Raw genomic sequence first — 25,803 nt, forward strand, 5'->3', positions numbered from 1 at the left:
CATGAATCACATCATTTAATGATGTATAATAAGATTTAATACATTGCCCACATTTTCATAATGTCCTGTGGTGGTTGTAACATATTATTTTACCATATACTATATTAATAGATCTTCATTTTGCATAATATTTTATGGTATTATTGATAGCCTAATACACAGTGTCTTCTCTTGCTCCCTCACATGAAGTATACCATAGGCCATCTCCTCTTTTGGAAGCCCTCCACAGTTCCTTCCAGGTAGCTCCACTGATGATCTTTTTTCTGCCATTTCCCCTGCCTGTAAATTCATTCTGCCAGCTCTGTTTCGCACCACTCACTTGTGGTCAGAAGCAATAAAGTCTTCGGCCAATTTCTCCAACTCCATCAGTTTATTCAAGCTAGATTCCATCCAGCTGCTACGTATCCATGCCAATGAGTTTAAACAGAGGTGCGGTTATCTTAAGTTTTGTTTCGTAAGCGTTTGATCATCTCTCTTCTGTCTCTCTTACTCACTCATATAAAAACACACACACACCTTCTACGTGACTGCTCACAATGGTGTCGCCCCTTCTGACAACATCTATCTCCCAACTCCAAGTGGCCCCTCCAGAATTTTAATGCCAAAAATGCCACTGCAGTGGAAGCTCATATTAGACATCAAAAACAACAACACCTTGTCCAATTTTCTTTCTACAAGTGAACTCTGATCTATAAAAACAGTAAAACAAATGATTATGATAAATGAAAGTGTTACTGCAGTTGACAGTTTGGCCGTAAATCACAAAGACACTGTTCAGATCCGGACATATTAATAACTGTAAATTGTCGTGCATCTCTGCCTTATCACAAAGCCCAAAATGAGCAAAATCTTCGGAAATGAAAGTTAGACCCACATCCCCACAATGATTTGAACCAAAAGGTAAAAACTCCACTAAGCCTGGCCCCTAGGCTGAGCTGGCTCTAGAAAAGCTATATTAACACAATTTTCACAAATGGAGAGGAAAACTGAGAAAACCACTGCCCTAGAAAAACTATGCAAAGTTTTTTCATCTTTTAAAGATTTAATGAAGGCTTTAAATAAAGGATTGGACAAAAAAAAGGAAACAAATTAGGTGTTTCTGAAACAGCAAACAAAGCCAAATTAGAATCCAAATTCAGTACCTTTAACATGAGGCAGAGGTCAAGGACCAGTATATTGAAACAAGAATTATACTAGCAAAGCCAAATCTGCTATGAGAACAGCAGCGTCTTCATTTATATTGCTGGGGCAGCCCTCGCTGCATAATCAGGTGGCCCCGCCTCCTTGAGCTTGACATACAGGAGACAGGGCAGTTGAAAAGAACAAAATACATTCAATGATAACAATACAAAAGTCGCACAGTAATTAATAAATAACACAATATTAAATTAATAGAACACAGAAAGAACAAAACCAAAAACAGAATTAATAACACAATAAACAGTATAATACTGTATTTAAAAAGATTAAATACACAAAAAATAATCTTGAGCCAGGGCAACAACCCTGGTTGTACCATAAAAAAAGAGCACAGCTACTAAATATAATGATAACAAAATAATATTAAATAAACAAAACAATAATTATAAGAGCAAGATCAATCACAAAAAGCATCAAGATGAAGAAATTACTTATGTGTATTTCCTGTTTCACCCTTCTTTTTGTTAATTTTGAAAGCTTATTTTTCATATTGTTAAAGTAATTTATGTTTGCTTTAGTATTGATGTTTTGTGTACTATAAGTTCAAATGTGACTCCATACACTGTACATTGTTGATGGAGCCCCTCTGGAGGCGGGGCCATCCGGACATCACAGCTGCTGGTTCCTCCCACTGCCTTTAGATTGGGTCAGCAGTGGATAACTGAGGTTGTTTGTGAGTCATTGTAAGTACTGCTCTTCAGTTGTCATTTCTGGTTTCTGAATATCTTTGCTTGTGTTATTGAATTCTGCTCTTTTGGATTATGTTATGGAACTTGTTTGCCTTTGACCGTCCTTAGACAAATGTCATTGCTCTTTTTGAACCCTATTTCCATATTTTCTGTATTTGTAAATGAAACATTCTATCATAAATATCATTGTTTGGGTTTTTTTCATAATGTCATTAAGTGTTTTGATATATTTTGGGATTTACTTTGTATTTTGAACTTTTAAGGCCAGTTCCCTATTTTTTGGTTTGAGTAGGTCAAAGCCTGCAGGGTAACAGTTGGGGACTGGCTACCATGGGGTGAGGCTATATCTGTACAGGTCCTGGCCTACTTTGTGGCTCATTTTGGGGGCCTCGCACTCTTTTTTTCCATGGAACTCCTGTTTACAACAAAAAGAAAAAAACATCTGAGCCCTCACCCTCACCTAAAAGAAAGTTAAAAAGATAGGGTGAGAAGCTCGGTCATCCAGGAGGAGCTCAGAGTAGAGCCACTGCTCCTCTGCATCAAGAGGAGTCAGATGAGGTGGCTCGGGCATCTGATCAGGATGCCTCCTGGACACCTCCTGGTGAGATGTTCCGGGAACGTCTAACCAGGAGGAGACCATGGGGAGGGCCCAGGACATGCTGGAGGGATTATGTCTTTTGGCTGGCCTGAGAACGCCTCAGGATTCCCCCAGAAGAGCTAGTAGAAGTGGCCGGGGAAAGGGAAGTCTGGGCATCTCTGCTCAAGCCGTTTCCCCCGTGACCCGATCTCGGATAAGCGGAAGAGGAAGGATGGATATCTGAGCCAGAAATGGAGTTCTAGTTAGACCATAGCATAAACGCAGAGGTTAGTGTGGGTAATGAAAGCCGCCCTATAAATCTGTTTGAATCTTACCTACACTTAAAATAAAATTAATTCCTGCAGGCTCAAATTCTGTTTGTGCCTGTGTAAATTCTTGGAGGCTGGTACAATGCAGCTCATTCCTGATGCCAGCCTCCGTCAGATGTTTCACAAATTATGACAGGTAAACTCTACAGGTACAATGACTAAGGCTGGAGATATTTGTGTACCAAGCGCAGGGGCTATTTAAAAAGGTGTGGAAGCAGGACAAAACATGTTTTCTAATACCAAACAGCACTAGCTGCCTCCCAGGCACCACCCCATGCTCTATTCTGAGATCCTGCTTTGAAAAGAACATAAAACTGAATACAAATGTGATATTAAAGGACACATTCAAGAGACTGGTAACATCAGCTTTACATATCAGTACCGCCATGTATTCATGGCCAAATGGAGTTGATACTCACAATACATTCCTTCCAAATAGCCTCACGTTGGTCTGTTTGCTTTTGAGCAGGTGGTAGCCAAGGCACACCTCCTCAAGAGTGAGGCATGGCAGAGATTAGAAAGGACATTTTTCTTGTGTTTACTGTTTGGCTTATGCTCAATCGAAAAAAAGAAAAAGATGGAAATCTGGACCGCCTGCCTAGGATTAACATAACATACCACGATATTCTCAAAAAGCTTAATTCAATTGAGGGTCATGGCGGGGTCATATCTCAGTGGCAAAGGACACAAGGCAAGAACCAACCCAGGATGAGGTGCCAGCCCACTCATGCCCACCCACACTCACACAGGGTGCCTTTGGAATCACAAGTTAACCTAAAATGCAAGTCTTTGGGGGTGTGACAGGACAAACTGGAATAATCCCTGGGATGCCCCCAAAACCATGACTAGGAAGCCCAGTTCACCTGGCTGAAGATTCTCTCGTCCCCTCATAGGCAGGAGTATTATACAAAGGCTACTTTAGGTAACACCCTACTCATGTCAGTAACAAAGTAGATTAACATTGATGAATGGAAAGAGTAGATGTGACAACACTGTGATGAAATTGTAATGTCACTAGGGGGTCTGTTGAGATATTATAAGCTAACAATCAATGTGAGATCAGGAGGAAGATGGTGATCTGTCAAGATCATGAATTGAAAATAAAGGAAGAAAGAGAAAATGACTGAAGGTAAACATAAAGATCAACAAAATGGTGGCAGCAGGGCAGGAAGTGGTGAAGAGTGGGACTCACGTTCAGTCATTGAGGTCCAACGTGTCTGCAGAAGTTTACTCCATCCCATTTTCTTAATGAGATATCAGTTATTGTTCAGTTAACATTTTTTCTGCTTCATTTTAGATAACTTGCAGTTAAGATTGTCAAACCATAACTGCTTCATTTAGTCTCAAACTGCAACATTTGCCATTTTTATTTTCTTCTTGTTTGCTTAACATGGGCCCAACTAACAATGACAAAGGAGCCAGCAACTCACCATCTCACTTGGTCCTACTTATTTCTGTGTGTGTTCATCGTGAAGCATTGATTTTAGTAAAATATTTGGAAAGAAACAGAAGAGACAAAAAAGTAATGGACTATCATCTACTCCAGGATGATAATCGTTTGAGGGAAATTGTAGAAAAAGAAATAAAACTGCAATATCAGAATGTCATGAGGTGGCAAAATAAATGCCACAAAATTAAATAACAGTTAAATAAAACAATTAAAAATGCAATGATTAGATTCTGATTAAGAAGTTAGGTTGGAAAACAAAATCCTGCAGCCACTGCAAGCCTCCAGGACAGAACCTGAAGATCCCTAGTGATGAGAAGTGCTCTTCAGAATATAAACTGCTAGAGCAGAGAGCTCATCGTGGTAGTTAAAAGGGTGAAGCAATGAGAAAGAACAGGCTGAACATGAAGGGAGGAGAAAACACATGGATGGCAATGGTGCTGGAGAAGAATGAGAAGAACTGCCCTCACATCTAGAGACATCCAAGAGCACAAGAAGATGGAGGACGGCAATCTAGAGAGGATGACTGAGCAACCTGGGCAAACTCAAATACAGTAGTGGCTATAAAGAGAGTTAGAAGATAGGAACAGTATGAACGAGAACAGGCCATTCAGCCCAACAAAGCTTGCCAGTCCTATCCACTTAATTCTTCAAAAATAACATCAAGTCGAGTTTTAGAGGTCCCAAAAGTCTTACTGTCTACCACACTACTTGGTAGTTGATTCCAAGTGTTTGTGGTTCTCTGCGTAAAGAAAAATCTCCTAATGTTTGTGTGGAATTTACCCTTAACAACTTTCCCACTGTGTCCCCGTGTTCTTGATGAACTCATTTTAAAATAACACTCTTGATCCACTGTACTAAATCCCCTCATAATTTTAAACACTTCAGTCATGTCTCCTCTTAATCTCCTTTTGCTTAAAATGAAACAGCTCAGCTCTTTTAATCTTTCCTCCTCCCCTGCAGCCCTGAAATGAGCCTCGTCGCTCCTCTCTGGACTTTCTCAGTGGTAATGTGTCCTTTTTATCACCTGGAGGCCATACTTCACACAGTGTTGAGTGTTCATTTAGGAGGCAGAATGTCACTGTAACAGATTTATTACAATATCATTTTTTCTGTGTACTCCATCATGTAACATCATTGCCTTAATTTCACAATATACACCATTTTCTAAAACATAAAAGGGCAAAAAGGGTGGACCCCCTCCATGAAATTACATTGTGATCACTGCAGTATAAAACAGACAATGCTCAGGTTTCTCCTAACAAATGCACCACCATGTCTTCATGCTGCTGCGGTATGTACAATGGTCGTATGGAGTATTTTACCTCCATCAGGAGAGCAGGAAGATGTTTTCAGCTTCTAACAGACAGCCAGCTCATAAAGACATTAAGTGTATGAACTGATAATGGACATGTTTAAAGTATTATTAGACATCATCTATATGAATTATGTACCACACCACAAATAGCACACTTAATAACAATTAAAACCATTAACTTTACAGGGTTTAATAAAAGTGTAACCCACACTAGGAACATTTAAAAGGAAATCCATAATTTTTTAAACATAACTTTATATTATCTTTACACTTTTCACCACTTTTCAAGGACTACAGAAGCCATTAACTGAAATTAATTTGAAATGTGCGCCTTATACAGTGGGATGCAAAAGTTTGGGCAACCTTGTTAATAGTCATTATTTTCCTGTTGTTACGATAAAAAATGTCAGTTAAATATATCATATAGGAGACACACACAGTGATATTTGAGAAGTGAAATGAAGTTTATTGGATTTACAGAAAGTGTGCAATAATTGTTCAAACAAAATCAGGCAGGTGCATAAATTTGGGCACCGTTGTCATTTTATTGATTCCAAAACCTTTAGAACTAATTATTGGAACTCAAATTGGCTTGGTAAGCTCAGTGACCCCTGACCTACATACACAGGTGAATCCTATAATGAGAAAGAGTATTTAAGGGGGTCAATTGTAAGTTTCCCTCCTCCTTTAATTTTCTCTGAAGAGTAGCAACATGGGGGTCACACAACAACTCTCAAATGACCTGAAGACAAAGATTGTTCACCCTCATAGTTTAGGGGAAGGATACAGAAAGCTGTCCCAGAGAATTAAGCTTTCTGTTTCCACAGTTAGGAACATATTGAGAAAATGGAAGACCACAGGCTCAGTTCAAGTTAATGCTCGAAGTGGCAGACCAAGAAAGATTTCAGATTGACTGTTCTCACCATTCGTCGCTTCTGTCTGCGTCAACCCACAGACCAGCACCAAAGACCTACAACATCATCTTGCAGCAGATGGAGTCACTGTGCATCGTTCAACCATTCGGCGCCCTTTACACAAGGAGATGCTGTATGCGAGAGTGATGCAGAGGAAGCCTTTTCTCCGCCCACAGCACAAACAGAGCCGCTTGAGGTATGCTCAAGCACATTTGGACAAGCCAGCTTCATTTTGGAATAAGTTGCTGTGGACTGATGAAACTAAAATTGAGTTATTTGGGCATAACAAGGGGCGTTATGCATGGAGGAAAAAGAACACGGCACTCCAAGAAAAACACCTGTTACCTACAGTAAAATTTGGTGGTGGTTCCATCATGCTGTGGGGCTATGTGGCCAGTGCAGGAACTGGGAATCTTGTCAAAGTTGAAGGACACATGGATTCCACTCAGTATCAGCAAATTCTGCAGACCAATGTCCAGGAATCAGTGACAAAGCTGAAGCTGCGCCGGGGCTGGATCTTTTAACAAGACAACGACCCGAAACACTGCTCAAAATCCACTAAGGCATTCATGCAGAGGAACAAGTACAATGTTCTGGAATGGCCATCTCAGTCCCCAGTCCTGAATATAATTGAAAATCTGTGGTGTGAGTTAAAGAGAGCTGTCCATGCTCGAAAGCCATCAAACCTGAATGAACTAGAGATGTTTTGTAAAGAGGAATGGTCCAAAATACCTTCAACCACAATCCAGACTCTCATTGGAACCTACAGGAAGCGTTTAGAGGCTGTAATTTCTGCAAAAGGCGGATCTACTAAATATTGATTTCATTTCTTTTTTGTGGTGCCCAAATTTATGCACCTGCCTGATTTTGTTTGAACAATTATTTCACACTTTCTGTAAATCCAATAAACTTCATTTCACTTCTCAAATATCACTGTGTGTGTCTCCTATATGATATATTTAACTGACATTTTTTTATCATAACAATCAACGATTTATACAGGAAAATAATGACTATTAACAAGGTTGCCCAAACTTTTGCATCCCACTGTATATATGTACAGTATCAGTACAAATCTGGCAGCATCACAAAGTAATAAATAGTTTAACAACAATGACTAAACAGTAGTGCCTAGTTGCTGGTATTATTATGGAAAACTGTTCTGCACAGCACCACCATTTCCCTCCACCTTACAACTCAGAGCTGGATAAGTGGAAAGTGCATGGATACCAATCTGCACCGCAGCAAAAAATAAGAAAAATAAAATAAAACTGATTTCTTTCTTGAAACAGGCCCTAGTATGTGAAAGTGGACACGTTTTGTAAAGATACTCATATTTTTAGTGTCCAGGGATGACTCTTGTAATTTCTGTCTGAAGAAGCTGAGGAGTGGAAGTGATTTATTGGAGTTTCCAGACACCAATGAAAGTAGATCTATTTATCTATCTATCGGAAATGCATTCAGTATGTTGGTGTGGCCTGATCATGACTCATGTATAACCTGCTTATGAAATGTTACCATTCACATAGAATATCTGTCCTATTTCTAGGTATCACTATCATGTCACATTGCTGGATGTTCCTTTTTATTTGTTACAGTACATATTATCCATTCTTGTCTTTTGCTTCTATTATTATGCTGTATCAGTCCCTAAGAAAAGTATTTCTTCCAGGAAAAACACTGAGAAAGTTGTTTAGCAGACAAAGGGATGAAGCTCTCAGTTAAACACCAAATGATTTATTGTACAGAGGCAATATCATGTAAAGTTATAAAAAGCGCTACCACATTCCGGCAATTGAAAACCCCACAACTGCTGAACCACAGGCATGTGAAGGCAGCAAAACCGCAGACCTGCTCAGCCCTGGGACTGTTGAATTGTGGTCCTCCATAACCGTCCATGGCCAGAACACCGAAAACACCTCAGCCAGCGGACGAAGTTCAAAGCACTACAGCAGCATTCATTTTGGGGTTTTCCTGGGCAGCTCACTGATTACTCAAACTGTTCTTCAGTTGTGATCATCTTTTGTTGTTGTTTTTGCTATTTTTAGTTGCTGTTGTGGCTTTGAGGGGATGTTGCACCTTCCTACAGTGGACCTGCTCCATTTGTGCAGCTTATTACTTCCTGCTGGACCCAAGTGTTTGATAGTGGATGCAAAGGTGAATGTGATTATTCTTAGAAATCGATAAAAAACATGCAATATATTTAAAGTCCGCTCACAATTACCTCTGCTATCTATCTCTCTATCTACACTCACTCATGAGTAAGACCCTGAGCTATGTGAACTTGTCCACTTAGAACAGCTGCTCACCCCTTAGCTATTCTCTTCTGGTAGGGGATCATGACCTCAGATTTGGATCATCTGATTTCAATCCCAATGGAATCACACTTAAGAGCGCACTACACATCACAAGAGGACAAAGTCATCTGCAAACAGCAATGGCGCAGCCCTTAGTTAAACAAACTCGACGTCCTGCAAAGCTCTGCTGTGCCTTGATATCATGGGCAGGAGAGAAGACAAGATGTACAATAGTTGAGTCAATGCTCACATTGAATGGCACCAAATATGCAAACTCACCCCTCACTCTACAAATACATGGACCCAATCAGCAGTGATAGATAGATATCACATGGCCAAGCTCTCCATTGTCTGTCCTCAATCTAGAGTTCAAGGCTTGGACAGAATCTCTAAACCAGTACTCTAGCACAGACATTCTCTGAGGAAAGTGATGCCATGATGATTGGAACATATTTTTATAACCAAACCGCCTCCACGTTTCTCCATAGGTATGTGGTTCTTTTCTTTGAAAACTATCAAGTCTCATTAGTCATTAGCAAAAGGGGGACAGACATTAGTCATTAGGTGAGTTGGTGGTGATGCTGATGATTTCCTGTTTGTGAGTTGGGGATATCATCAGCATCAATATTAACTTACACACCTAATGGAACTCATTTCAAAAAGGTTAGCTTATGGATGCCTTGCAAGTGAAAACCGGAGTGTGTCAGGGGTGCTAACTCTCATGGTTTCTCTCCCAGTCGATAACTGACCAGATAATGAAGATGTCCCCAGTCCAGTCAAGGACCAGAATCCAATGAACACCATTTACTTTGCTGATGAGATGGCCCTACTGTCACACACCTGCTAGCACATGAAGAATATGGCAAACACCTCAAAGATTTCCACATAATCAAAGAAAAGACCAAGATCCTTCAGTCAATGCAACCAGTTCAGACCATTCATCTTGGAAGGAGAAGCACAGGAAGAGCTGGAAGCCTTTACCTACTTGGGAAATGTCATCAACAACACAGATGTAAAGGCAAGAATTAGAAAAACAAGATCAAGGGTCCTACAATTAAAGAACATCTTGAACTCTAAAGGAATGCCATTACAAATCAAAGTCAGGCTGTTCAATACCAATATCAAGTGACCACTACTACACAGAGCTGAAATATGCAGGACCACAGGGACAACCATTAGGAGAGCTCAGACATTCATCAACAACTTCCCAAGAAGGAACTTCCACATCCTTTGACCGAATACCACCAGCAACAAAGACCAGAGGCAGAAAACCAAACAGTTGCCAGAAGAGGATGAAATCCTTGGACGACACTGGAAGAGGAGCAGACACACACTCTGATAGCCAGCAAGGAGCATCACCAGTGAAACCCTGACCTGGAAACCACAAGGCAAAGGGGGAAAAATGGACAACCAAGGAACACCCAGAACCTAGACATTGAAGCTTACACCAGAAGCATGGGGAGCCAGCTGGAGAAGAAAGCCCAGGACCAACGTACCTTGAAGGCCTATGCCCCAGAAGTGATAGCAGGCATAAGTAAGTAATTAAGTTAACACTAACATTATTGAAAGAAAAATTCTGGCATGACCCCAACACAATTTTAATTCCAAAAACTCCACTGAAATTCAGTCATTCATTTTCCAACTCTTATCCAAGACGAGGCTTAGCAGTGAGGCCCATACGTCCCTTACCCCAGCCACACTTGCCAACTCATACTATGCGATCCCAAGGCATTCCCAGGCCTTTTGGGTGATATGATCCTCCCAGTGAGTCCTGGGTCTTCCTTGGGGTCTCCTACCAATTAGTCATGCCTGTAAAATCTCATCTCCTCAGGGAGATGTCCTGGAGGCAACCACATCAGATGTCCTATCCACCACAATTGGCTCCTTTCAATGCGGAGGGTCAGCAGCTCTACTCAGAGCCTCTCCACCTGATGTTTGCTTTCTCACCCTGTTTCTAAGAGAGAGCCCACCCACCCTGTAGAGGAAGCTCATTTCAGCCACTTGTGTCCATGTTCTCGTTGTTTTGGTTGTTACCCGAAGCTCATGTCCATGGGTGAGGGTGGGGATGTAGAAACTCATATACTGGGGGGAAAAAAAGAAATTGAAGACAGCAAGAAACTAATGTGTCTGACATTCTGAGGGAATAGCAGAATAAAAAAATAAAAATTCCCATCAATCACGTATGGAGCACAATGTTATGAACCCGCCATCCAAAGCTGCATCTAACTTTATATACCAAACCATTTTTGTAGGTGCAGAGGGCTCTCCCCAGAACTTCCTGTACTTGTACTCAACTCTTGGATTTGCCCAGTAAGAACATGAGCCTTCAGCTGAGACATCAGTTAGAACCACAATGCAATGGCCTTTCTGCTTGGTGCTGTACATTGTGTGCCATTTGCAGACCCAATGGACCTCCGGGAAGGCACTGAAACTCTTTTCTTGTTGGTAAAGAATTGAAACTCAATTTTGATCTGCTGTACTAAAGAATTGGTGGCCCAGTTCCGGAGCTTTGACTTTGACCCCTAGCTCGATCACAAGCTGCATAACACTCACAGGTGGTGACGGAGTGTTTCTGGGGGTTTTCTTTCCACAATTCAAAGACATGCATTCGCTTTAACTGGCAACCGTAAAGTGGAACGGCGTGAACAGCTGAGTCCCAATCTGGTTTTAACTCCTGCCAGGATGGGCTCCGTCTCCAAGACCAATAAACCCAATAGATGAAATAACGGAATTCACTTAGACATTTATAAGGCTTTTTTGTCGCCATTGGTAACATTAAGAAAGAAAAAAAAAGTGAAATGTGCTGGGTGGGTGAAGACCCTTTAAACCTGCAGTTCTTGACATGATGGAGCTGCCTAAAGGCCCATCATGCAATGAACCCTGTAGAAATACATCGTTGGGGCTCAGTGCACCGCCATCCCTGTGCACACTCTGCATGTGCTTCGACCTGATATTTGGCTGTCTTGCCTGCCAGTTAGACAGCAAGATTCAGTAGCTTGTTGTTTCAGGCCACAGTAATAAAACAAATAAGACCCATCAGTGACTGCTGCGTGTGTCCCACAGTTTACACAAGGAACTCCACGGCGTGTGGTCTCAGCCCAGCAGCGATTCCTAATGTGCCGTGTGGATCTAAATGCTATGGCTAAATGAAAGACAAGCACATCTACTACTAAAATGGCCTTAATGCCCTCAGGTATTGAATTTTATGAATACAAAACTGGAATATGTCATTTATTTATGTTTTACTATGTAGTTAAAGTAAAAACTTTGAAAAATGTGTTTGTTTGATCCAACTCACAGGCTCTTTGTTGGGACACTGCAGGGTTTAACACACCATTGATGACATTTCAGCTTCAGTTAAAGTAAAAGCTGGCATCCAGACAAACAATGCCAGGCCTTTCTGTTTACCTTTAATAAGAGTTTGTACTCAGCATTTAATGAATTAAAAAAAAAAAGATATTTTTAAAGAAAACTGGGAAGTGCCTTGGTTGCATAAGTATCATATACATAACATAAAATTCTCAACCCGAATTGGAGTGGCGCCCTAGACAGGTCACCAATGAACTGACCTGCAAGATTGTGGACACTTGGGAGAAAACCCCACTCAGCCACAGGGAGAACATGCAAATGCCCACATGGGCAGGCACAGGCTTTAAACCCTGGACACTGGATCTGGGGGACAGCAACACTAACCTTGCTGTCTCCTCACATATAGTTGCATTCAGGTTTAAACCATCACAAATCATGTTGAGAAGTAATTTGCATTCTCAGTAGGAACTCCCCCTCCCTTTCATAGTATAAAGATGGTTCCCTCCAGATTTAGAGAGATTAGACTGGACAGCCAATTTTTCTCTGAAGACACAAAAGGAAAAATTAAACACAAAATTGTTTAAATGTCACAATCAGAGCAGCTATTCACTTATGTGTGTGTAAAAACTGTATACACACATTGTATAAACGTCCTTATACACGAATCTTAACTCAATTAAGTCATTATATTTATTCACATGCAGTTGTTTTATAGGTTACAACAGATAGTTTCCATTATCTGAAAAGATTTTACAGCAATACAAGTTACATGATGATTAATTAACCATGCATTTACTAACCCTTACATGGTCCCAGAGTCTACCCTGAGCTCACATCGCGAGTCCAGCGGACATCCCCAGCGGTTTTGGTTGTAAGAGGAGTTACCGAATAATCCGTTCCAGCACACCGACAGAACGTGTAACATCCACAGTCTATTAAGCGCTGCGCCACCCATCACATAATAACCCGCTTGTCTGCTTTGGGCCCGTGAGAGTCGGAGTCTTTCTCGTTATGTACAAGAAGGAAACCCGCTTAGAATGGCCCCCCAATCCATCGCAGGTGATCAACATTCAAAAAAACAAAAGACCAACTAAATAATAGCAACGCACTATGCCTTACGAATAATCTCTTTGTGCATCTGTCCCTGCGCTGTAGGACCTGCCAGGAATGGCATCGGCTTTCCACAAAGTTGTACTGTAATAATTAGGTTTACAAGAGGAATAAGTTGACCAATCACTTTAACCTCGCGTGAACTCAACAAAAAGAGGCGCAAAAGAGCTGGAATCACCTCAATATTTTAAGCTAACCATCCATCCATTTTCTTGCCCAGCTGATCAAACGCATGGTCGCGAAGAAGCTGGAGCAGGAACAAGCAAGGCGCCAGTCTAGTTTAATGCAAATATTCCCATACCGCCTTATCCAATGTAAGGGCGTCGGGTAACCTATATTGCTAAACGTTTAATATTGTTACGTCAAATGGCGATCTTGCGTGCTAGTGCTTTGATTGTTGACTATTCTTTTCATCCGCTCTGGCCGGAATAAAACGGATTTAGTAAGATTGCATTAAAGGAATTAATGTTGCAATTATAACGCCATCAACAAACACTAAAAACCCACGATCTTTTGCAAGAACAATAGTTAATGCTCTGTCAAAATGAAAGCCAACTTTGTTGCACTCCAGATGTCACTTACGGATAACAACTTCGTGTTCTTTTCACATTTGCTGCAATTTATTATGTTTCACAGCATAAATGCATGCTAAACGTTTTCACTCTTCTGTACCTCGATTTTTGTCCGGTCAGATCCTTGATCCTTAGTGACTGTTGCACTGGCACAGGCAACGATAAAAACAGCAGCCAACAGTAGAAGCAGATTTGCTATCCTGAAGAAATTAAAAATGAAGCGCATCTTGTAGACAAATGACAAGTTTCTTTAAAAATGTGTTGTTTGTTTCTTACGAAAGAGCAATAGAAATGTCGTTGCGGCATAACTAATCCATTTTATTGTCAAAGCTCATTCCAAAGGCAGGTTAAGTCCTTGGCACCAGTATTAGCTGAGGTGCTCTCATAAGTCGTGCGACTTTCACACGCTCGCGCCCGCCGAGTAGCTCAGTGTTCGTACACGCCCCATCGTGACGTAATATAAAAACTCCCACAAGAGTCACCGACTCCACTAGTTCAGTTTTGGTTCAAACCGGTTTGTATAATTAAAAGAGCCATTCCTCAAATCTTTCTATAAAGAAACGTATTTTGACTTATTAACTGCTTATTTCAGCGTTGAAAGACTAACTTCCATCATTTGCATATGCGAATTTTCTTCTTAAAACAATTACTTAGGGTAATGAAAGGACAAATATGCAGGTGTTGGGAGAGCTACTCTTTTCTGGGGCTAAAATATAAATTGATTTTTACGGGCATGAAGACATATTCAGAAAACCCAGCAAAAAGAAAAGTTAACATCTGACTAGATATTTTTTTCCCACAATAATAAAAAAAAATAAAGTTGAACAAGAATATTTTGCTACTACTGCTCATCAAATACTGAACTTAAATCACTAGTTAAGAAAACAAAAATACACGGCACTTTCAACAAACCTGACACAGGCATTGGCCATTGTATTTGGTACAAGTGGGATTAAAAGATTAATGTGCGGACGATGCGGCGGTACTTGAACATACACTTAATTCAGGGGTGTCACACTCAGATCATGGAGGGCAAAAGGCTGCAACCAATTTTGTTCCAGCCACATACTTAGTAAGCAGTTACGGAAGATAATTCATCTTCATTTCATTTTGCTGAAATCAGAGACAAAATAGTTATACAAAGCAAGCCAACAGATAACCAGCAAATACGGTTGGGTCTCACACAGACAAGGAGAGCCACAGTTTTCACTCCAATATCCTATATTGGTGTTAATGAAACATTGACTTACACAGACTGTTAGCGATCTCATTCTATCGCACCAGACAATTCCTAAAATGTTTCTTTTTCTTGGTACACCTTCCTAGCTAGCCTAGTCATCTGCTACCTGACTTCTTATTGATTGGGTTGTTCGATAAGGGGGGGAGGAGTCGGGTAATTAAAAAAATAAAATCAAGTTAACATTCTGCTGTGTTATCACCAATAATTGCCAACCAGGAATTGAGTTTGACTTCCCTAATGAACATCATTTCCACAAAATAAAAATACAAACCCTTGAAGGGAGGCGGGACCCACCTGGTCATCGTGTGCAGAGTTCACCACATCTGTATGAATTTTTCTATTAGTATTCCTGCCCTACTTAAAGATCCCAAGAGTTTGTGTGTTGCTTCTTATGATGGGGTGGTGCCAAGTCAGGGATAGATCCTTGCAACTCCAAACTGGTTTAAGCAAATGTGGGAAGGTTACACGACAAAGAAAACCAGTGAGAGTGAAATGCACTGGCACCAATCAGTTGTGAGCTATGCGATGCATACTAAAGCGTATACATCCTTTCCAGTAACAATTCTCTAAAATCAATGTGGCAAACACCCATTGCATACCAGAGGAAAATTGATACACTTAATGCCTGCTCTTATCTTTATAATAAAGTAGGCAGCAAGTGTTCGATACTACTAGGACTCCCCCTGGATACGGCCATCCCTCCAAACTGGATAGAAGACAAGAGGAAACTGGTGAGAGAGGCTACCAAGAGGCCAATGGACACTTTGAAGTATTTACAGGATTTTATGGTAAAGAGTGGTCATTGTGTGCATGCGACAACAATTTCACAAGCACTCCACAATTGTGGCTTGTTTGAGAGGGTCATAAGGAAAAAGCCATTTCTTAAGAAAGGCAAAAAAAGAATGCACCTTGAAGATTCTGATGCCAAGTGCAAAAAGGTCTTATGGTCAGATTTGGCCTCAATACCAAATGGTACATCTGGCAGAAATCAAATGCAGCTCACCATCCACAACACACCATACCTACAGTAAAGCATGGAAGTGGCAGCATCCAGTTGTGGGGGTGTTTCGCTGCCGCAGGGCCTGGGTCTTTCATTAGGGTAGAAAGAAAAATGGATGGAGCAAAATACCGTCCAATTCTTTAGGAAAATCTGCTACCCTCTGCCAAGACAATTGAAGATGGGCAGAATGTTCACCTTTCAACATGATGACCTGAAACACAGCAAAACTGACCACGCAGTGGCTGAAGGATGAAAAAAAGAGGAAGTTCTTGTGTGGCCCAGACCTAAATCCCATTGAAATGCTGTGGAAAGATTTGAAGACAGCAGTCCACCAACACTCACCATTCAATTTGAAAGAACTTGAACAGTTCTGTAAAGAGTGGGCAAATATTGTTCAATCTAGATGTGCAAAGCTGATAGAGAAGTATCCCAACAGACTCAAGGCTGTCATTAAAGCAAAAGGCGGTTCAACAAAATATTGGCATTGGGGGATGGTCCTTTATTATATGTCCATATATCTTGTTTTTGATTTTTTATAATTTTTCTGAACTGTAATCTTTCACTTGGATGTTATAGGTTGCATTAAGTAAAGCTGGGAAGAAATATTTGTGTGCGTTTTCATTTAAGGCTGTAAAGAAAAAAAAATGGGAATATTTCGAAGGGGTGATTCTTTTCTATACCCACTGTACCAACTAGCCAAAGATTCAGATAGATTCAGGCAAGCTTTCTCAAGATGCAGTCCCCAAATCTTTTAATTTTAGTTAAGTTAGATTTTTATCAAATGAGGTTCACTCAAAATCTTGACATTTAACATTTAATGGAGTTTACATGCTCACAAAACACCTGCAATACTTTGCAGATGATTCTGCACTTATGGAAAGTATTGATAAAGGGGATGAGGCAAGATAAGAGTCAGGTGGAAAAGTTTGTTTCTTGGTGCAAAGAGAACTGTCTGCTTCTTAACATCAGAAAAACCAAGGAAGAGGTTATTGTCTTTCGCCGCACCAAAGAACCTCTATGTCTGGTCACTATTCAACGAGTGGACGGAGTGGTGGTACGCTCCTACAAGTACATAGGGGTCCACATTGACAGGTTGGACTGGTCTCTGAACAGAGAGGAACTATATTAGGGACAGCAGAGCAGGCTCTTTTCTTAGGAGGCTGCATTCCTTAATTGTGGGAAGCAACATCTTTCACATCTACAAGTCTGATGGGCAATGCAATTTTCTATGCTGTGGTGATATTTGAACAGCGGCCTACAGAATCAAAAGGCTAACTAAGAGGGTATGCTCAGTTATTGGATGAACTCTGGACCCCCTCGAGGTAGTGTCAAAGGAGATAACGAAAACAAAACTGAGTGAAATTATGAAAAATGCTGCACATCCTCTCTCTAACACACTAACCAATAATAAGCCAATGAATTATTCAACAAAAATGTGTCAGGAAACGCTACTGGGGGTCCTCTAAACAGTTTTTTCTTCTTCATTTTCTTCAGTGTTTAGATCAAAGTGTGTGTGCATATTTACCTATGTATGAATATATTTAAAGAGCTTCTGTAAAATGCGAAACATCCGCCGGGGACCAAAAAAAAAGTTGTCTATCAAACAGCAAATCCTAGTTCATAGGAGCTAAAATTGAACGATTTGCCGGAGATGTCCATACAGTTAAGGTTAAGTTTTGTCTTACATCCAGCACTTGACAATGGAGGCATCAAGACCAAGAAATCTGAATACAAACCCTATTACATTGGCAAGGTGGCTTTGTAACTAGGGGTAAAAAATAGTGCAAGAGCTTAAATACAACTTTTTAAAAGGTGCCTTGTACTTTGCTTTCTATGAGATTACTTTCCAGATACCAGAGGGTGATATTGCCTAGTGGAATTAAAAATGACAGGTTTGTAAAACTCAAATTTAAATATTTTCTTAAAAAAAAAAAAACACACTTTAATTGGACACTGCAAGGTTAACTATATACCAGAATAATTATTCACAGTTTAAATTAAGGAGAACAGAGTCAGAAGTAAAAGTTTACTTTAATCAGTTATACAAAATATTCTGCAATATGCGAACACTGTATTATAAGAGAAGCTCATGTTGCACTTTCAACCTATGACAATTAAAAATATTGACTTGGTCTAATTTACTACTAATTTGAATACATTCGTCATAGAAAAAATCCATTACAGTAGCTGCACATTTTTGTACTGCAATACACCCAAAAAAACAAACAAAAAAAACATGCAACAAAATGGAGAGGTAAAAAACAAAAAAAAAAAAAAGCCTGCCAGGTAAGACAATGATGAATCACTCTGCTTGTGTACAATCTACAGAATTTCAGGATCTTAGTATGGTCGATCTCTTCGGTCTGATCTGTAATCATCTCTGTGGGGTGATACAAAAAATTGTTTAGAGAACAGGAAATCATTTTAATCTCAAAAATCTTCCGTCTTTGCTATTATATACATGACTGTTGCAACCAAAACTAATCACATTTATGTGATTATTCATTTGATAGTACTATGATATTGACGAACAAATTGTGTACTCTAAATTTTACTAAACAGAAAACTGGAAAAAAAAAAACAGCAAGATCTAGGGTAAAGGCCCAGTCATCTACTGACTAATTAAAAATTATAGTAATGCTTATTTCATGAGTTAATGTTACCTTGCTCCCATCTTTCCCCCATATCCACCACGATCTCCACCACGACCTCCACGAAAATTACCACGGCCTCTAAAGCCACCTCTGTCCCCACCAAAACCTTTCTGCCGATCTATTTAAAAAAGGAAAGGTAAATTTGTACAGTGTACGAGGTCAGTCAGTTTGACACAATGCAAACAAATAAAAGGTCACCAGTCTACATAATATTTTCATTCATGTTTTCTCATCCACATAGGACACAAACACAAAGCATATAGCATAAACCAAGATGAATATAAAGTAACCATTTGGAAGAGCCTAAGAGAGAACACTGATTGACAATACACTAGAGTTTACATGAATGCAGTAGGGGCAAGAATCTAGAATTAAACGAATATATTTTACATCCATGAGTGTCCATGTAGGTCAATTCCACAGCATTTTCTCTAACACGGTTAACCAAATATCCTAGTAAACAAATTTCCAAATTGTTTTAATGACTTAATCACAGAACCCAATGATTTGTGCTTCAGAAAATCACTAAAGTAAAACCAACTTTAGAGCTTCCAGAGAGTTTTGAATGGATTAATTTGCAAAATAAACACATTTTAAAGAAGAAACTATGGTGGCCAGATTGAGAAGTGGCAAGTTTAATTAATGAAAAGTCAAAATTTTTAAAATTAAGTTTAATTGCTTATGACATACATACATAACTACCTACCTCCAAATGCATCTTCTGGTTTGGCAGTACGACACTGATTACATTCTGATCGCCTTGCAAAATTCATATTTCCACAAGACCTGGACAAAAATTTAGTTTTTTTTTTACAAAACCTAACTTTTCACATTATTAAATGAGGCCTAACATATGCAATTTTAAAAATAAAATGATAAAACACATCTTACGCATTTGGACAGATCCAGTCTCCATTCTTTGGTTCTCCTCCAAAACTCCCTCTACCACCAAAACCACCTCTAGAACCTACACAAAAGCAATAAAAATAAATCAGTACATCCACAGAAGTCAACTGAAGTATGGAAAAATTTAGTTGGCACTATTAAAAATCAAATCACATAAAACATACATTTTCCATACCTAAATTATATATTGAATGCACATATTTATTGAACCCGAGACTCTGTATAAAGGGTTTCCTATTCTACAGACTCCAGCATGCTGATAATACCACAAGATATCTGTATTCAAGTCAACAATACCTCCACGTCCTCTTCCTCCTCCACGCTGCATAAATTCAGGCCTTCTCGTAGCAAAAGAAACTTTAATTATCTTTCCATTAAAATCCTTTCCTATAGTGGGGAAGAAAAAGACTTGTCCATAACAAAACATCCATTTCATGCCATTGTGCAAGTTTGCAAAATTCACATTTTAAATTAATTTTTAAACAAGCACTTTGGATCATGCTGCCTCATTATTTATATGCACCAATCACAAAACAGAAGCATCAGCTCCAACTATCACATGAACTTGTAAAATAATTAAACACTTACCATCAAACCAGTCAATCGCTGCCTTTGCTGAAGGTGGGTCATCAAATGAAACTGTGGCTTCTCCTTTAAGTCTTCCAGTTGCTTTATCTGTATACAAGTTAATCATGGGTTTGCCCGTTTTTTTATTAACCTGTTCAAAAATAAAGTCATAAAGTAAAATGACACCTGCTTAACATACAAGAATGCTACATAATAGACAAAAGAAATATACAGTTAAAGGTTTTGATCAGATTTTCCCCTCAAAAAAGAGAGTAAGTCTTGTTAAACAACAATGCACTTGTACAATAGCCTACATATATATTGTTTTGGTACACAGCTTAGTAAAGCAGTCATTTTTCTTCTGGATTCATAAATGTCACACTCGTGTGCCAAACTCTTAGTAATGAAGCTACTCCAAGAATGGGGAGCAACTTGTGCTGCTAGCATCTATTCCACTTTATTGTAAGAAAATCTCTACCATAAATTACAGGTGCTGATCATAAAATTAGAATATCATGACAAAGTTGATTTCAGCAATTCCATTCAAAAAGTGAAACTTGTATATTAGATTCATTCATTACACACAGACTGATGTATTTCAAATGTTTATTTCTTTAATTTCGATGATAACTGACAACTAATGAAAGTCCCAAATTCAGAAACTCGGAAAAATTAGTATATTGTGAAAACGTTCAATAATGGACACCTGGTGCCACACTCTAATCAGCTAATTAACTCAAAACGCCTGCAAAAGCTTTTAAATGATCTCAGTCCAGTTCTCTAGGCTACACAATCATGAGGAAGACTGCTGACTTGACAGTTGTCCAAAAGACGACCATTGACACCTTGCACAAGGAGGGCAAGACACAAAAGGTCATTGCTAAAGAGGCTGGCTGTTCACAGAGCTCTGTGTCCAAGCACATTAATAGAGAGGCGAAGGGAAGGACAAGATGTGGTAGAAAAAAAAGTGTACAAGCAATAGGGATAACCGCACCCTGGAGACCCACTCAAAACTGTGGGGGAGATTCACAAAGAGTGGACTGCAGCCAGTGCTTGAAGAACCACCACGCACAGACGTATGCAAGACATGGGTTTCAGCCGTTGCATTCCTTGTGTCAAGCCACTCTTGAACAAGAGACAGCATCAGAAGCATCTCGCCTGGGCTAAAGACAAAAATGACTGGACTGCTGCCGAGTTATGTTCTCTGATGAAAGTAAATTTTGCATTTCCTTTGGAAATCAAGGTCCCAGAGTCTGGAGGAAGAAAGGAGAAGCACATAATCCACAATGCTTGAGGTCCAGTGTAAAGTTTCCACAGTCAGTGATGGTTTGGGGTGCCATGTCATCTGCTGGTGTTGGTCCATTGCGTTTTTAGGTCCAAGGTCAACGCAGCCGTCTACCAGGAAGTTTTAGAGCACTTCATGTTTCCTGCTGCTGACGAACTTTATGGAGATGCAGATTTAATTTTCCAACAGGACCTAGCACCTGCACACAGTGCCAAAGCTACCAGTACCTGGTTTAAAGACCATGGTATCCCGGTTCTTGATTGGCCAGCAAACTCGCCTGACCTTAACCTCATAGAAAATAATGGGGTATTGTGAAGAGGAAGATGCAATACGCCAGACCCAACAATTCAGAAGAGCTGAAGGCCACTATCAGAGCAACATGGGCTCTCATAACACCTGAGCAGTGCCACAAATTGATTGACTCCATGCCACGCCGCATTGCTGCAGTAATCCAGGCCAAAGGAGCCTCAACTAAAAATTGAGTGCTGTACATGCTCATACTTTTCATGTTCATACCTTTCAGTTGGCCAACATTTCTAAAATTCCTTTTTTTTGCATTGGTCTTAATTGATATTCTAATTTTCTGAAATACTGAATTTGGGACTTTAGTTGTCCGTTATAATCAAAATTAAAAGAAATAAAACACTTGAAATACATCAGTCTGTGTAATAAATGAATCTAATGTACAAGTTTCACTTTTTGAGTGGAATTACTGAAATCAATCAACTGTCATCATATTCTAATTTTATGACCAGCACCTGTATATTGTCACTCAAATTTCAAAATCCCACCTCCCCTGCCCCAACAGCACAGAGTTATAAAAGATATATAGCAGAATCCCAACACTGCTTACAGAACTGCCAGAGAAAAGGTGAAAGATCACATCAAAGAGAATACTGGTCAACAACTACCCAATCAGCTGCATGAGGTCACAAGCTTGTGAAACTTTTTTTTGTCTTTATAATCTTATTGTCTTTATAAATTTAATACAGGTAAAATTAAATTACAACCAAGTGTCAGGGACCTAAATATTTTGTTGTAATGACAATTTCATAGTAATGAGATTCTGTATTTGTCACTATATTGCTTTCTTTAACTTGAGCCCAGGCGTTTGCAATCATTTCAATAGCCTCTTTCACAATAATTTTAATCTCATCCTGTCTATAAGTTATGCTGACAAGAATTTTTCTAAGCATTTCCTTGTGATAACACACTTTCAGGGTGCAAACAATGCCTAAATCCAAAGGATGAAGCACTGATGTGCAATTGGGTGGAAGAAATGCAATACAATTATCTAAATGGGGAAGCATGTTGTGGGCAGCACAGTTATCAAACACCGAATCATCCTTTTCCTCTTCATATATATTGTGAGGTTTCTTAACTCATTCGGGACCCACCATCCACCCAACAGGACGACATGCTGAAGTGTGTCCTGAAGCGCAATTGCCGCATCTGTGGAAGACTGCTTGTCTGTTGCTGCAGAAGGGCTACAGCAGGCTCACAGCGCTGCAGCGAAACACCCCAGAAGCAAATCCTAAAAGATTGTGGTTGCGCTATAAGCCCCTGTCTTGCACCCCAAAAACACGAGGCTGAGTCTGAGTACTTTAGCAAAACCAGCTTTATTAAGCTTGAAACAGAAACAGCAGGGTAATTTATTGTAGCCTGATCTGCCACTCTCCTATACACAGACACAGTAGTCCAGCAGGATTGTTACTAGGTTAGTGGCCAAGTAATACTGTTCCCTGCATTTACAATGTTTCTTGCATCACCCATCGAGTTTGCTTTGGCAGAGAGACGCAGCAGAGCTGTGAGCCTGCTGTTGCCCCAGCAACAGATACAGTCTTCCACAGAAGTGGCGATCACCCTTTGGGATGCTATTTGGCGTGTTTGTCCAGTTCCCGAGAGTTTAGAAACCTCACATTTTCTTGAATGAGCATCACTGAACCACAAACTTCTTTTTCAAAGTCTTCAGATGCAGCAGCTTCCATACGTTTCCAACCTGAGTCTTTCAAGAAAGTTGGCTAAATTCCGAATTCAATGGCAACGTCCGTCTTTTTTGCAAGAATCGAGTGCCTCAAAATGTAATTCCCAATATGTACTATTGTTGTTTATCCGCGTCTTTCATTTCTATAGGAGGGTGACATTGAGTTAAATTCCAATGGAAGTTTTACAAATGTTGACAAGCAATAAGCAAAAGGTAACACTGAAAACCACAGAAAACAAAAACAGCAAAAAACAGTACAAACAAAATTCGAAGAAAGAATTGTTTTTTTTACTATGCTTCTCTTTGTTCTGTTTGTTCTGTTTCTACATCCATTTTTCTGTTTTTGTTTCCTAATAAACTGACAGAAGGAGATGGACTGGAAAGTTTAGCAAAAAGCAGAAAGAATATGTCCATGACTGGAAAGGGCATGAAAAACAACAGCTGTATTCAAGAAAAGCAAACATTTTGTGTGTGGGGATGCAGCAACTCCTCTTAAGCTTTTTTTTTTTTTAGATATTCTAGTACATTTAAAAAAACTTGGCAAAGCATGCATGACAGAGGTGTAAAAGTTACGCAAAATTAGGTGGACGTCGAGCAGTGTTAAAAAAATAACCATGTCAGAATGATAGGATGAGAGTCGCTGATATTGTAAAAGCATTTCAGAGCATAGGTAAAAATTATAAAAATCAGAGAATGACCCTAGAGAAAAGGAAAAACAAGAGTCCAAGGTATACTGGTAACTTGTAGTACTTTTCAAAAGGTGGGGTCAAAGCATGAGGTTACCAAGTACAAGCTCATCCTGCTACCATTATTTTAAGTTTGCCACTTTGTTTGTGAATTTAGTTACGTAGAAGAGAAGTGTCAAAAATCCAATATTTCTACAAAGCTGGCACAATAAGCAAAATGCTTGGGGGTGGGGAAAAAAAAGCAGTGCTTTTTAAAGTTCCCTTTTAACCTATAATACATTGAAAACAGTAAAATTACAAATTTTTTTCTCATGGCAAAAAAAAAAAAACCCACACTTATTCTGAAGTTCCTGACATGTATTATAAAAAAAAAAAACCTTTTTTTTTCCAACGATACAATATCATGCTAGGGTACAAAAGGAGCATCTACGAAAGACTCAGCCCTCTGCAAACAAGAATGGGCTAAGGTTCACCACTTTGTGAAAAACCATGTGATAGAATAATCCGCAAGATCAAGAATGTTTTTAAAGTTTTTCATCCTCTACAGTGCACAATATTTTTTTAAAAGATTCAGGGAATCACAAGAAATCTCTGTTCTTAAAAGGCAAAGTCAAAAACTAATGGGATGCGTTGGTGCTAATGGCATTCATAAACATTGGAGTAATACTGTATTTGCTGCCTTCTTTTTTTCAGGGGTTTCCCTGCTTCTTTAAACAAGAGAAGCCTCATTCCGCACATGTTAAAACAATGAGGATTTGTGACCAGACAGAAGATGTTAGCCACACTGGGAGATCAAGCCTGTATCCCTTTAAAAACGTGGTATATTGTTAAGTACAAATTATATCAATAAAAATCTTGTACAACTGAGTGACTAAAGACTTGCACCAAGGAAGAAAGGAAAAATCACTTTAAAACCTAGAAAATTGATACCTTCAGTTACCAAACAATTAGTGTCAGTGGTAAACCCATCCCACCTTTCTTGTTTCTGGCATCAAATTTAGGAAGAGAACATATTTACTAAAACACAACGAAGATGAGTAAAACAAAATTGTTAATTTAATACAAGTCAAAGAGGAATTAAAAATTATCACACTTTGTATTCTTTAAATTTTTATGTCCTAAAATTAATAAGAGTGTGCCTGTAGTAGGAAAAGATGGAGTTTTAGAAACTAAAATAAACAGTTAACAAAACCCACCTAAAGTGCCTAAATGTTTTGATAATGTGGATCATGTTAAAAAGAGAACAAAAGCTTTCTTTTTAATTAAGCAGAAAAGCATTTATTTTCAAGATACAAATGATACACTTGTATTAGAAATCTTTTTAAACTGTTTTTTTGAATATTCCTTTAATATATTAACCTATGCAGGTAAAAATTTAGATATATTGTCCAAACTTAAACTTCAGTGCCAGTGTATTACTTAACCAATTACTTCAAAGTCCCAAAGTGGAAATTCTTTCAAGCAGCAATGTTAGATAGTGAACTTTATGCCAGATACATGAGGATGTAATCACATTTTGCATCTTAACAATGAGTTAATTATACAAAAGGAATACACTGATAAAAAGCATAGGGAAGAACTCAAGCAGTTAAAATTATTCCAGCCAGTGGAAATAAAATGCATATTGTATCAACTACAAATGCGAGACTGATCCTCTTCAAGATACATGCACACATACATACACGCACGCACACACACGAGGGGGTAAACAAAAATAAC

The 25,803-nt window shown here is 39.3% G+C and overlaps 2 protein-coding genes across 3 annotated transcripts in view; both read right to left on the minus strand.

The window, feature by feature from the left end:
• The window catches only part of mmp28 (matrix metallopeptidase 28), a 114,882-nt gene extending 100,690 nt beyond the window's left edge, over positions 1-14,192 (minus strand). The window contains exon 1 of one of the 2 annotated variants that reach the window (XM_039756762.1): positions 13,863-14,192. In XM_039756762.1, the coding sequence (XP_039612696.1) occupies positions 13,863-13,988 (126 nt within the window). In that variant the 5' untranslated portion in view covers positions 13,989-14,192. Of the gene's footprint in view, positions 1-12,464; positions 12,551-13,862 lie in introns of those variants that run through there. The other variant, XM_039756763.1, reaches the window with a different exon arrangement.
• A 3,824-nt stretch (positions 14,193-18,016) lies between these two features.
• Positions 18,017-25,803, minus strand: part of taf15 (TAF15 RNA polymerase II, TATA box binding protein (TBP)-associated factor) — a 36,228-nt gene continuing 28,441 nt past the window's right edge. The window contains exons 11-16 of the mRNA XM_039756764.1: positions 20,151-20,280; positions 19,860-19,949; positions 19,548-19,623; positions 19,363-19,442; positions 18,666-18,774; positions 18,017-18,382 (exon numbers count right to left, since the gene is read on the minus strand). Of these exons, the coding sequence (XP_039612698.1) occupies positions 18,343-18,382; positions 18,666-18,774; positions 19,363-19,442; positions 19,548-19,623; positions 19,860-19,949; positions 20,151-20,280 (525 nt within the window). The 3' untranslated portion in view covers positions 18,017-18,342. The remainder of the gene's footprint in view (positions 18,383-18,665; positions 18,775-19,362; positions 19,443-19,547; positions 19,624-19,859; positions 19,950-20,150; positions 20,281-25,803) is intronic.

This window comes from Polypterus senegalus, chromosome 6 (assembly GCF_016835505.1).
Source record: "Polypterus senegalus isolate Bchr_013 chromosome 6, ASM1683550v1, whole genome shotgun sequence".
NCBI classification, from domain to species: Eukaryota; Metazoa; Chordata; class Cladistia; order Polypteriformes; family Polypteridae; genus Polypterus; species Polypterus senegalus.